The sequence below is a fragment of the Panulirus ornatus genome, chromosome 17, assembly GCF_036320965.1.
Source record: "Panulirus ornatus isolate Po-2019 chromosome 17, ASM3632096v1, whole genome shotgun sequence".
Taxonomy (NCBI): domain Eukaryota; kingdom Metazoa; phylum Arthropoda; class Malacostraca; order Decapoda; family Palinuridae; genus Panulirus; species Panulirus ornatus.
The window spans coordinates 49,307,778-49,322,902 of record NC_092240.1 but is presented as its reverse complement, the minus strand read 5'-3'; the positions used below and the strand labels follow the sequence as shown (position 1 = coordinate 49,322,902).

The 15,125-nt window shown below is 37.1% G+C and overlaps 1 protein-coding gene across 4 annotated transcripts in view; it reads right to left on the bottom strand.

The window, feature by feature from the left end:
* Positions 1-15,125, bottom strand: part of LOC139754722 (uncharacterized) — a 258,484-nt gene that overhangs the window by 12,571 nt on the left and 230,788 nt on the right. Inside the window, exon 5 of one of the 4 annotated variants that reach the window (XM_071672398.1) lies at positions 11,381-11,626. The exons of 2 other annotated variants lie outside the window; for them this stretch is intronic. In XM_071672398.1, coding sequence (XP_071528499.1) covers positions 11,396-11,626 — 231 coding nt within the window. In that variant the 3' untranslated portion in view covers positions 11,381-11,395. Of the gene's footprint in view, positions 1-11,380; positions 11,627-12,286; positions 13,084-15,125 lie in introns of those variants that run through there. One more of the 4 variants, XM_071672368.1, reaches the window with a different exon arrangement.

The window sequence follows — 15,125 nt, the reverse complement described above, 5'->3', positions numbered from 1 at the left end:
TAGAAATTAGAATCAATTGATGGTCAGTAAAACAGTCCACAGCCCCAATGAATAAAAGCACACAACTATCGTACCTCTCTCACCACAATTTTTTTTCATCAGAATGACACTGAAGTTGTGTATGGATACAGCTGAAATCTTTACCCTGTTCCTCCATCTCATATATTCAAGCCATGATATCCCATACTGTACCATACATATTGCCAACAATCACAAAACCACATATCACAGATAATTCTAATAAATGATACCTAACAGCTGTGGAAGAAAACTGAAAACATTTTAAAGGAGCGCTCCTCTTAAAAAAAAAAAGCTGAGAGTTACCAATCGTGTGTCACAGGGCTTGACCTTGGGACCACTGCTCTTCTTGGTCATGCAAATGACTTGCCAAAAGGCATAGACTCCAACCTGACTGCTGTCATCGGAGAAGTTATATTCTAAGAGAGAAGATATTGTGTCATGAGAACAAGTTCTGGTCTCATGAGAATAGTTATGTATGATGATTGTATCAGCTTACAACAGACCAGCTCAACAGTGGTCTAATACATAGCTGATGAAATCCAACCTTTGTAAATGCCAAATGATAAGGATGGACACAGAAAAGAGGCTTTGATATAAATATGACCTACCAGGAAACTGCTACAAGAATCTGTAGGTGAGAGGGACTAGAGGGTTGTTAATATACCCAAACTGTTGCCAGAACACCAAACTGTATCAGAAAAATTGCTTTTAAGTAAATGTATACAAAATATTATTCAGTGAGCTTTTCACTGTGAATATAAAATCTGAACTAGAATATTCTTCTCAAGTTTGGTAACAGCAAATGGTATGAGAGACATGAGGTGCAATGATAGGTTAGAGACCTAGAAAAAGAAAGAGTAGAGGGAGATTTGATCACAACCTTCAAATTTCTAAACCCGTTTGGCGATATCTACAGCAAACGGTTCTTGCAATATGCAAAGAGGGAACAAGGGACATAAAAAGTAATATAAAGAATGTGTTAGAAAATATGTAAACAAGTGCTTCTATAGTATCCAAGTTGTGGATAAGTGGAATAAGCTTAGTGATAAAACTGTAAATACTAATAGTATACATAAGTTTAAAAGAAGTTTAAAAGAGTGAGTGATAGTACATAAAGAAAATTCAAGAGTCTAGGTCTGACAAGTCTAGAATTTCCTTTCCATAATACACAAATAGGTAATTATACAAATCTTTCCTTAATATACAAATAGGTGATTATACAAATCTTTCCATAATATACAAATAGGTGATTATACAAATCTTTTCATGATAAACAAATAGGTAATTATACAAATCTTTCAACAGAAGATCAAAGATAAAAGTGTAAGAAAAAGTACAGAGAACATCCAGAACGTGAAAAAAATGGAGACCAAAAGAGACTTGAGAGAAGACTATCCTCATCTCTGGCATAGAGAGGACTGATAAATTAGCAGTAGAATGGGGGTAAAAAGCTGGAGTTTGAAGCCCGAGTTGGGGAAACCAAACTACACATTAGCTGGAGAGAGTTAAGACAAAATCTATCATGGAGATGAAAGCTAATCAAAACTTTCCTGAAGTATATATACATGATAACAAGAAAGGAAGAAGACAAAGGAGAAGGAATGGCCTTCTTTGAAAATGGATAGCTTAAAAGTTTTGGGAAACATTAGAGGATGGTCCATTTAAATGGCACATGGCAGGTAAAGTTACAACAGGTTAACTTTTTTAACAGTTCCAGTAATTTACAATCATACAAAGAGTATTAATAACCCAGAACTGTCACTTAATAAAAATGAAAAAGGAACAATTGGGATGGTGCAAGATATGCTGAGATAAGCACTTCTTAGACTAAGATGGTCAATTATATAAATGAAGGATTTTAATTATAAAGAAACAGACTGGGAATTCTTGAATTCATAACATGACAAAGACTCATGGAGCTATGGTACCAGTTCTCATATAACAAAAGATAATACGGATATAGAAAATATCCATTATTTCATTCCACTTGGAAAAAGCCATCAGGCAGTGCATGATTTTGACTAAGTATACGATCCTGACTTTCAAAAAGCCTTCATCAAAGCACAACATAAAAGACTGCTAATAGAATTAAATCCCACAGCTCCTGCAATCAAAGGCTGCAATATACATATTATCAATAATAGGATGGACTCCTTTGAAGCAAGAAGTTCACTGATGAGAGTGTAATCTGGAAAAGGGTACCTGGGGGTAACACCAGGACTCTTTCTATGCCAGTGTCTGTTTACAAAAATCTTAATTTTGCATAAATGAATGAACCAATGATTGTTCTATCACATAAGCAAAATACAGTATCAATACTTTTCTTATCACCAAAATATAATAATGCTCAGTAATCATTTCTCTATTCAGAGAGTAAATCTTATCAGTTGGTGTTCTACTTGGCTTCTAATGATGATAAATGTGAACAATTGAGGAATGTGAAGTTTTTTCACTATGGAAAGAGTATACTTGGGACGTATATCAATAAGTGGTGAAATCAAACATTAGCTAAGAATTCAAATCATGGCAAAAACCATTAAATGATTATGTGAAGAAACTAGCATGAACCATGCATGGTCAGCTGACAATAATAGCAGTCAAGCAGTCAAGGAAATAAGCAACTGACTTCAAAACAACTATCAGAGGCATTCAGTCATTTCCATACAAGGCTAGCAGTTTTGTTTGACAGTAATCCCAGTATGGAATGAAGCTGTGAATTTGCTCTGAGTTTTGAAAGCCTCATTCATTGCTACAAAGAGCTCTACCGAGGAAAAAAAAAGGGTCTGTCTAGACATTTCTCTATGAGTTCTTTATACCAAGAGGCCATGCAACCCTAGAAGAAAGCGCAGAGGTGAAAAATGTAACAAAAGAAATTCCAGAAAAGCCTAGACAAAAGCCCAGAAATCATAATTATGAAGGAAGACAATCCTGTTGCTAAGTAGCCACTCCAGTCCCCATTCTGTACAACTGTCTTGACATGAAGTCAGCTCCACAACCTTGGGTGAGTAAAACAAGTACATATCGCATACATTATTTATTTTCAGCATAATCACAGCAATCCATATCCTGCCAAAGGTCCACTGTTCATGATTCAACAAAACATTTTCATCTTGAAGTATAGTATCAAATGAAGATCAAAAGATTATCTAGATTATATTTCAAAATGATTTTGTATAAGTAAGATTATGAACATATCTAGCGGACCACTGAATCAGAACTTTTTAGCATATGTCAGTGATGTTTGTGAGTAAGGTGAAGGGAGTTTATGACCCCAAGGCTAAGCTTTGCCTGTGTTCTATAATGGATGATGCTAACTGAATTTAGTTTTCTTAGATCTAACATATTCTCTTCTATGTTTGTCTGTTGTTCATCATTCAAACTTTCACTTTCTTATTAACATCACTATAAAATGTGTTTCTATCATTTCTTTCAACACTTATCAAGCATTTCTTGGATTGTTCAAAATAGGCAGATCTGTGTGTGTGGCATTACGTGTTTTATTCCTTCCAACATGACACTTTACCCCTATCATTTGAGTTAACTTTCATGACTATATCACTGAGAACTGTACTTACCACCATTTTCATGTACTTTTCTGAAATTTATAGTTTATTCTATTCTCTGGTTATAATAAGCAATGGATACCTTTAGCATCACTTGGTTTGTTCTTATTTTCACTTCTATTATATAATGTGGCATCACTTGGTCTGTGTTTATTTTCATTTCCAATGTAATATTTTTTCCATTCACTTTATGCAATTCAAATCTTTTCAGTCTGTTCACCAGTGATTATTGTTTGATTTTTGTTGGTCTGTTTCTCTGTCTGAGTGTGGTCTATTCTTGTTGATTTGTGCAGTATGGGGAGGCGGTTCTACATTTGTGAGGCCTTGTTTCTTGGAATTTGGTCACACACATTTCTAAGTATATTAATGAGAACTGTGAACATATTATTTTCTGCATTTTTCTGTCATCTATGATTTAGTTTATTTTCAGATTACTTAAATGATACATTTTCATGGCATCACTTGGCCTGCTCTTATTTTCATTTCCATCATATTCTTTATTTCTTTTATTATTCGTCTCAAGCACTTCAAAAGTTTTCTGATTATTGCTGAATTTTGTTAACAATACTCTCTGTCAGATATAATTGCTTATTCTTAACATGGAAAGGGGGTTTGGCATTCATGGGCCCCTTTCCAACCATTTAAACGTGTGATTTGGGAATGTTCAATTGGCTGTGTCTGTGACACAGGAAAAGGCGGCAAATTTGTTGAAGGAAGAGTTATGGAAATATGTTAAAGAATGTGTGGAAGTGAATTCTAAACTGATGTGGGTCAGAATGAAAGTAATCACAAAAGATGGATGACTGTCAGTGCTTACACACTTAGTATCAAAAGGAGTGAATCAGAGAAGCAAGTCTTTAGGAAGGAGGTACATGTGTGCTTTGGCAATTTTGAAATAAGGGATCAAGTCTTACTGATGAAAGTCTTGAATGCAAGAGTGGGTAATGTGGCAGTGAAGGTATAACTGAGGGTGGCACGGGGTAGCCAGTGTAAATGAAAATGGTGATACAACTTGGCGAGCTGTTGCTTGTTGAGCTGTACTCATAAAAGTATAGTGCTGGTGGTTGGGAATACCTGGTTTAAAAGAAAAGCCATATATATGTATCCATGGGTGAAAGAGGTTGGGGTCTGTGGGTACTAATGGATTATGTCTTAACTAACAAGCACGCAAAGGAAAGACTGTTGGATGTGAGTAGGTTGAAAGGGAGGGACAGCTGGTGGGTTGTCAGACGAAAGTGTGAAACTTTGTAGTTGCTTTAGGAAGAGAGGATATGACATATGTGGGGAGAAACTTGTGTAAGTGATTGAGTTAGTAAAAGACACTTGCATGCAAAGATTTCAAGACAGATTCTGTGAATAGTGTTAAAAGGTATAAGTAAATGAAGGGAAAGTGGGTGAGGAGTGGAAGATATCAGGGGAAACAGTGCTTACAGGTGTAGGTGGAGTGTGTGGTATGCCGAAGGTATGAAGTAAGTGCATGAGAAAGAGAGTGCATGGTGGAATGAACATGTCAATGCTTTTGCACAGTAATCATGCTATGTACGTGTCTAATGTGTTTCATGCCACTGAGGCACTAATCACACTACATGTGCATCCAACTGGGAAAAATATGCTAAAAAGTCTTTTAAGTTTTTGACACCAACCTCACACAGTTCTCTCCAGAAATCTCTTCCCTACATTTAAGCTAATAAGGTAGGAAGTAATCATAACATAAATGTATAATTATCACTAATAATAACAATACCACTTATAAATACTGTTTGATGAGTTTCTACTCACTTGACTGCATTTATATGATACTTTTTAATTTTTCATTGATTTTTAAACAGTAACTTTCAAAATATCTTATCTAACTCATAAAATAAAAATGCGGTACACAAATTACCACAATAACATAATCACAAAACAAATACGTAATCATTGCTTATAATTACACTTCTTGAAAATATTGTTAAACGGCATTCTTACCACCTATCATCTTCTGATTTCCAAAACATAACTATATATTTTCATTTCATGTTTACTTTTGTATGGTTCTCTTCAGAAGCATCTAATTTAATTTATAAAATAATAATCTGGAAAATTATCACAATATAAATGCGCAATTATTCCTAATAATTACAATGCTTATCAACACTTCAACCCACAATCCACCCACATCTACTCATCATAATATATGATAACTGTACTTTTTTAATTTATGACAAATTTAGACAGTTCCTTTCAGAAACACATCACCTGACTTATGAACTCTTTTACAGCAACAAAAATAGTGGAGATGTCAAGGAAGAGTAAGACGAGCCAAAGAGCCAATGTCTGGCAGAGATATCCAACAAAAGAGGCACATCGCTGGGGCCTCACACTCCATCCATGAAAAGTGTTCAGTTTCGAGTGAAAGAGAAAAGAAAGGTATATGGGTGCTACAAGTTAAAAAGAGGTGCAAATGCTTGGGAGGCGTATAAGTGAAGTGGCAGAAGGTGAAATAGAGAGCAAATGAGGGATGAGTGTATCAGCAAACTCTAGGGAAAATAGAAAAAGTTTTGGAAGGATGAGAATAGTGTAAGGAAGGCAAGAGAAGAAACTGGAGCATCAGTGAGAAAGGCAGATGGGGAAGAGGTAACAAACAAAAAAGAAATGGAGATGTAGTGAGTATTTTGAAAGCGTGTTGAATGTGTTGTAGGATAGGGTGGTAGATGATGGGTGTTAGTGACATATAAGTATGCAGAGTGAGGGAGACATGGCAAATGGTTCGGTGAAAACAGAAGAGGTGGTGAAAGTGCTGCTTAAGATGCTGCTTAAGATGAAGTGCTGCAAAGCAGCTGGAGTGGATAGAAATGCAGCTGAATTTCTAATGAAAGGGAAGGGCAAAGGGAATGACATTGTTGTTGACTGGTTAGTCAGATTTTTCAGTGTACATATGGCTCAGGGTAAGGTGCAGGAAAACTAATAAAATGCTTGTATAGCACCACTATAAATGAAAGAGGGACAAAAGTGAATGTTTGAAGTCACAGGTGTAATTTCATTGAGCATGCCTAGTAACATGGAAGAATGGTGGATAAGAGGGTCGTGATTTACAGATATCAGATTAGGGAGGAACACTGTAGCTTCAGGAAGTGTATATATATATATATATATATATATACTGCCATCTTTTTTACTTTCCTTCTTATTTTGAAAGACAACTTTTCTGTTTATTTCTTAATTAATGCATGAAGCCTTAAACAGGAGTTATTCTATCAAAACACTGCCAGTATACTGAATCAGTAACCAGTGACATAAGTCATTTTGATGCCACCCAGCCACACATTTCACGTGTGGTGGGGTGGCAGTGGGAATGGATGAAGGCAGCATGTATGAATATGTGCATGTGTATACATGTATATATCTGTGTATGTATATGTATGAATACGTTGAAATGTATAGGTATGTATATATGCATGCGTGGGCGTTTATGTATATACATGTGTGTGGGTGGGTTGGGCCATTCTTTCGTCTGTTTGCTTGCGCTACCTCGTTAACGCGGGAGACAGTGACAAAGTATAATGAATGAATAAAATAATAGAATATATATATATATATATATATATATATATATATATATATATATATATATATACTGATTGAGAGGGTGAAGGCATGTACAGAGCATCAGATTGGGGAAGAGCAGTGTGGTTTCAGAAGTGGTAGAGGATGTGTGGATCAGGTGTTTGCTTTGAAGAATGTATGTGAGAAATACTTAGAAAAGCAAATGGATTTGTATGTAGCATTTATGGATCTGGAGAAGGCATATGATAGAGTTGATAGAGATGCTCTGTGGAAGGTATCAAGAATATATGGTGTGGGAGGCAAGTTGTTAGAAGCAGTGAAAAGTTTTTATCGAGGATGTAAGGCATGTGTACGTGTAGGAAGAGAGGAAAGTGATTGGTTCTCAGTAAATGTTGGTTTGCGGCGGGGTGTGTGATGTCTCCATGGTTGTTTAATTTGTTTATGGATGGGGTTGTTAGGGAGGTAAATGCAAGAGTTTTGGAAAGAGGGGCAAGTATGAAGTCTGTTGGGGATGAGAGAGCTTGGGAAGTGAGTCAGTTGTTGTTCACTGATGATACAGCGCTGGTGGCTGATTCATGTGAGAAACTGCAGAAGCTGGTGACTGAGTTTGGTAAAGTGTGTGAAAGAAGAAAGTTAAGAGTAAATGTGAATAAAAGCAAGGTTATTATGTACAGTAGGGTTGAGGGTCAAGTCAATTGGGAGGTAAGTTTGAATGGAGAAAAACGGGAGGAAGTAAAGTGTTTTAAATATCTGAGAGTGGATCTGGCAGCGGATGGAACCATGGAAGCGGAAGTGGATCATAGGGTGGGGGAGGGGGCGAAAATCCTGGGAGCCTTGAAGAATGTGTGGAAGTCGAGAACATTATCTCAGAAAGCAAAAATGGGTATGTTTGAAGGAATAGTGGTTCCAACAATGTTGTATGGTTGCGAGGCGTGGGCTATGGATAGAGTTGTGCGCAGGAGGATGGATGTGCTGGAAATGAGATGTCTGAGGACAATGTGTGGTGTGAGGTGGTTTGATCGAGTAAGTAACGTAAGGGTAAGAGAGATGTGTGGAAATAAAAAGAGCATGGTTGAGAGAGCAGAAGAAGGTGTTTTGAAATGGTTTGGGCACATGGAGAGAATGAGTGAGGAAAGATTGATCAAGAGGATATACGTGTCGGAGGTGGAGGGAACGAGGAGAAGTGGGAGACCAAATTGGAGGTGGAAAGACGGAGTGAAAAAGATTTTGTGTGATCGGGGCCTGAACATGCAGGAGGGTGAAAGGAGGGCAAGGAATAGAGTGAATTGGATCGATGTGGTATACCGGGGTTGACGTGCTGTCAGTGGATTGAATCAGGGCATGTGAAGCGTCTGGGGTAAACCATGGAAAGCTGTGTAGGTATGTATATTTGCATGTGTGGACATATGTATATACATGTGTATGGGGGTGGGTTGGGCCATTTCTTTCGTCTGTTTCCTTGCGCTACCTCGCAAGCGCGGGAGACAGTGACAAAGCAAAAAAAAAATATATATATATATATATATATAATATATATATATATATATATATATATATATACTGAAAATCCTAACTAATCAGTCAACAAAGCAATTACCCTCTTTCTTAAGAAATTCAACTGCAATTCCATCCACTCCAGCTGCTTTGACAAACTTCATCTTACACAAGGCTTTCACTACCTCTCCTCTTTTCACCAAACCACTTTCTGTGACTCTCACTTCACATGCCTCCATATCCAAAACATCACTCGTCTGCCATCCAATCACTGAACCCATTTAATAACCCTTCAAAATATTCACTCCACCTCCTCTTCACCTCATTTCTGCCTGTTACCACTTTCCTATTTGCATCCTTCATCCATGTTCCTATTTGGTTTGTTTTTCTCACACTATCAGCCTCCTTCCAAAACATTTTCTAATTCTGATACTCACTCACCCAACCTGCACCTTCCTCTTGCCCTTCTGCTTTCTCTTGAATCCCTTCCAATTACTTGCACTCCTTCCCTTCAAATAACGCCCATACACTCCTCCCTCCTCCTACTGCCCTGTATCATTTCCACCACCAGTATTCATGAAATCGTCTCTAATAATCAATCCTCAGAAGATAGGTCACTGCTTATAACAAATTAAATATCATTGTAGCATAAGGGGATCACACACTGATCATATATTTTTGACCCTAGATATATATTCTAAATAACCTGGAGGATGTTTACAGGTACTTGTAGCAGCAAAATGCAGCAAAGACACCTTACTAGCCACTGAAGTTGACCGTTTGAATATTTTCAGCTCTATTTGATTTCTAGCTCATTCCAAATAATCAGTGTCACAAGAGGATGATGTATGGAAAAAGGCAACTCTGGGCAGTCTTGGTAAGATTCCAGCACACAAAATGACTTATGTATACCATGCAGTGATTTTGAAGCTACACCGTTGATCCTCTGATCCTCAGGCTGTTTGAGTCTATGGTCAACAGGTCCATATTTCCAGTAAAATCTGGGTATTGCAGTACACTTTGTAGATACTTGTCCAATAAGTTCTTGAACTCCATCATGTTGTTCATAGTGTATTTCATACTTGCAGGTAGTGAACTGAAGACTTTTGGGTCCCTGATGTGTACACTTTGTCTCTTACTGTACCTGTACAGCAGTATTATCCTCCTGTCCTTCAAGCTTGCAATGCCAATAGCATTTGATTTTTGACTGCAGACAGAAAGCATGCCTTATAGGATTTTCTATGTGTAATGTTGCCCACTTTGAAAGATGACATTACCATACAACAGTATTATAGTCTAGAGAGTATAAATGCTTTGAAGAGTCATCAACACTTGTTCTTCTCAACCTGAACAGCTTAAACTGAAGGTGATGGTTGCTTTCTTGTCCCCACTAAAGGTAAGGGTTTAAGCATGTGAAATTGGATTGTTAGGTGAACCCTCCCCCAAAGACAATACATCAGGAATAAGAAACTGCTGTTAATGGCCCATATACTACTTCAGACTAATCTCTTTGAAGACAGTTTTACATATAATTCTTAGTATTCTCCAAATATACTGTTCATCCAGGTACACATTCCATCAGGATAAATAACTACTTTCCCTACAAGATTGAGAGACGTATTAACATGGACTTCAGAGATGCTAGACTACATGGCTTGTAATTACGGTCCAAAATTCAGGTTTCATAAATGCAGTTTTTCTTATATGTTTAACAATATGACTTGAAAAATAAATCATATGGCATGAAGACATAATATGACACTTGCATCTGGAGCACTGATGTGTATCAGAACATTAGTCAACAATTTACCTCAAATCATTTGCCATAATACGAAACCAAGATGGGTTATAAGTCCAATTTTTCCTTAAATGTACCCTTCATGTTTATGACAAAGCAGCAAGATCTAAATATATCTAAACATTGTTTAAAAATCTCCCAATACAGCAGTTTTCTCTTTCTTCAATGCATTATCAAACTGTCACTTATATGGTTGCAATACATCAAGGGAAATAAAACTTTTCTAGATCTTAACTCCGTTGAAATAGTGATAGTTAATGATCATTCGTACTGATCAAAATTACTTGGTTTACCATGCTAAAGTGTAGGTAATATAGTGAACATAACAAATTAATCATGAAGGTGCACAAACACTTAACAATTGTGAGAGTACTGAGATTACACCCTATGATGAATTAAAACATGCTTCAAGTCTAAACTCTGCTACATTCCCACCTTCTTCAGAAATCCTAGAACTGAAATCAATATTAACATATTACAGCTGACCAAGGACTGTAGAAAGTTATCCAAATCTTCAAAGCATTTAGTTAAGATGAACTGCAAATGAAGATATGAACAATCAAGAGAGCTTTAATTCTGTAAAGTCAAATTCAGATGCTGCTTCGACAATACAGTTTTAAGTGGTTCAGGAAATTAAGGGAGGGTTTTCACAGCAGATTTTGAGCAATGAAAGCACAGAATTAGGCTGTGACAGGAAAAGGAAGTAAGAGAAATTATATATTCTATTGAAGTGAACACAAAAGGCAACAGAACCAAATTAACTTCAACTGTGTGTGTGAGCAGCACAATCTGCTTTTTTGTCTGAGATATAAGATAGTGGGAGTATGATAATTCCATCAAGTCGAATGTGGAAGAAATTATCTAAGAGAGAGGAAAGGTAGAAAGGGACAAAACAAATTCATAAGCTGTAGAATTTTGGTGGCGCTGTTCATGAAAACATGGAAACTTGTAGAATAGTTCAATTGTAAACTGTTCATGTGACGTTAGAGGCAGGATCAAGGTGAAGACGACGTATGTGCAGCTTGAGATTATCGACACGGTTGGATCCATGCGGACAGTATGGACAACGGAAAGGGCGCTCCCCAGAGTGGGTCAGCATGTGGCGCTCCAAATTCTGCTTGCGATTCACACCCAAGATGAATCGGCCGCACACAGGGCATTGCACACCAACTTCATCAGCCCGTGGCAAGGACCCACTCCGCCCCTGCAAGGAGGAAACCCATCTTAAATGATCGAGAATGGAAGGGTTTGTACTAGATTTTACCACTGATGTAGTGGCAGCATGAAAACATCAACATGCTTTGCTGCTTAACAACAGGATACTGCAGTGCTCAGTGCCTTCTGGGTTAGGAGTTAGTTTAAGAAGATTAATTTGTTTTCTAAGTTCTCAGAGCAGCAGGTACTGTGTATACAATAAAAATAACCATGAGGTTTAATGCCAGTGGTATGGGAGAACATGGCAAGGTGGTTTGTATTTCTTCTTTGAGCTCAAGAATGATTTTTCTTAATATAGTAATGATAAAACCTTATTTTCTTTGTCTTGCAGAGGCTGCTGATTAGCAGCTGATATGTGGTCTATAGGTGTGGATGGGTAGTACTGTGAAGCATAACTGAAGGTAGGAGGGCACTGCAACAGCACCATCCTTTGCATAGACATTGTCTGCAACACACAAAAACTGCAAATATGAGAGTAGCAGCAGCAAAACCAGAGACCCAGAGCACTCTCTCCAATGACCGACTACATCGCCACCACATCACATGCACCATTACTCACGTTATTTTCACCTATTACATTTCATTTCTATCAGTGTTACATCACAACAATCTCCATACAACTTTTCATGTTTCAAATAAAAGGAGAAACTGATAAAAGAGATTTTATTCATTACACATGAAAACAAGACAAAAGGCATAAGAAACAGTTCACATCTACTTTTTGTAAACTTTAAAAAACATCCCACAAATACTTCTGAAAGATCTTTTGGTATCAACCTGCCTTAAATCTAGTCTTCCATGATATTTTAATTTCTGACACAACTAGAGACATCTTAGATAATAATAGTCCACTGAAATTCTGCATATACATCACTGTGCTATTTATATGAGAACATTTGTGCCCCATATCCTCTGAAACCAACAGCCAACGCCAGAATAAGAAAATTTTAACAAATGCACCACATCAAAGACTATCCTTATCTACCTTTCTTCAAAACATAAATAGCTTTACATTTAAGAAACTAATCGATGTCATGATGATGGCTGAACTGACTTGTCCTTATCAATTCTATTGGAAGGGTTCGGCTGGGAAGAGTGAATGTTCTTCCCTAGATGTACAGGCTGTGGGCTCTTTGGGTCATAAGCAAGATGGGCAGGGCTAGAGACTAGATCACGGTGGATAACAAATATGTGAGTCTTTAGATTGCCAATCCTGTTAGTACGATGTGGACAATGTGGACACTGGTAAGGTTTTTCCCCAGTATGAGTGAGCATGTGTCGTTCAAGATCCTGGCGTCGGTTGCGTCCATGGAAACCTCGACCACAAACACTGCATGCTAGTTGGTTCCCTGGCATGCCCTGGGCCCCAGATGGGAGGTTGTGGGCTGTAGACCCTGCTGAAACAGTCAACAACGCCGTCGGGAGTCCCACTTCAAACCTGCGCCCCTGCAACACGAAACATTCTTCCTCAGTTGCCACTTTTTCAACTGATTAGACATGTACTAAAAACGCTTAATCAAATGCAGTAATGTCTCATATCAGAGCCAATAATGACATCAAAAACAGATCATATTCCACTTTAACACTTGTGTCACACATATTTATACACAAACATTATAAAAACACACCTTATGCTAGCTTTTGTTTCTGATCCTTACTTTATCACATGAGAAGGTACTCCTTCATAGCTTTCATATGATTAAGTTCTAAAATCTTCCAGATGCTAGAGTAACATGTTCATCAAAATTAAATGCTTTTTTTTACTGACAAACATTTGGTTCATATTTCATTATAAATTCCATAAAATCCCCCCCCCCCCCCAATGATAGTTAGTACTCTGGAATTTCATTGCGCATTCTATAAAAAGCTCCCTTACTGATAGCTTGAATGAGATAAACTTCTGGGCAAAAAGGAATGTGATAGGTGTACTTTTCTAAGCTTTGTCTTTCCACTACTGTGTTTGCATCATAAGTTTTATTCTCCATTGTTTGGCAGCCCTACTTGTATCACTACTGTTACAGAGGAGTAAAAGACTGTCTTTTAACAACTATATGGAGCCTTGATAACTCAGAATTTGAATCTTCAAATCTAAATGAATTCTTTTCAATTTCAGTAACTGAGAGAGAATTGGTAATTCAGTCATTATTGTGAAATACCAATGATCATTTAGTCCTAGAGCATATGATGTACTCCATCAGTGAAGAGTGATAAATGATAAAGTACAGTATAGATTACTGTGCATAAAAAAAAAGTGCTGTGCTGCATATTTACCATAAATATATCATTTTTTATCATACTCTGTCACTGTCTTCCGCGTGAGTGAGGTAGCGGAAGGAAACAGACATGACTGTGCAGTGAGATAAATTTGTGCAAATGAGGCCACTGTTCATCATCTACCTTGCTACAGGCAATTACATCGACAAAAATCCAACATGGAACTAATTGTATTGTTACACATCTAAAAACATAATTCATCAGATTAATGTTAGTGAACAGTGACTCGAGTTATCGGTATTTTCTTCATCTCCCTCACAATTTTTCATAACATGAACTTGACTATTAATGAAAAGAATATGATTGCAAGTAAGTTAGGTTCACTGAATTATGCACTCTTTGGGTGCCTTGGTTCAATCTCTGGCACAAGTAGGAGACGTACTAACTTCATTCTTCCTTTGGTTAGGTGACTGACTGATTGTGTGGAATTCATAAAGCACTAAAATTTAATGTTTATGAAGTCCTTTTTAGCATGAAAAAGACACCTAAAAACTTTGCTAATACCTCTTGTCTGGGTAAAGCATCACAGCTGTAATGGGCATATTTAGGCAATAGCCTGTAACTTTGCCTGGGTTCCCCTACGGGTAATGAAGTCCAAGAACATGGCCCTTACCAACACGCTACATGACCCCATCAGGTGCTGGTATTTCATTCATACTTTTTACAGTGTTTCTGTGTCCTATATTTGTGTGAATTCTTTATGTTACATACAAGTGTTCTGTATATCCTTTTCTTTATATCTATCTACGCATTTAAATCTATTCAAATTTCCAACTTTAATTACAGTAATTATGTGTCAGGAACTAATGACTGATTTTCAAAATAAAAAATACTAATTTCTAACATGTTTTCTTTCAACAAATGCCTCTTCACTTCACCCTTAATAAACACATCATCAATATACCTTCACTAAACCTACATATTCAATCCACCCTTAACAAAGGAAAACTACACATCTGACAAACACATCTTCACTACACCCTCAGTAAATCCAAATTCTTGTTCATCATAAAGTCCCCCTCCAAGAAATGCACACTCTATACATCCTTAGTAAACTTTTGTTCACTTCATTATTTATCAAGAAAGCATCCTCATACCTAAATAATTACATCTATACTTCAACCTTGATAAATGCACCTTCAATTCACCCTTGACAAATACACCTTCACTAAACCCTCAACACCTCAAGCCTATGCGTCCTTATGGTTGAGGAT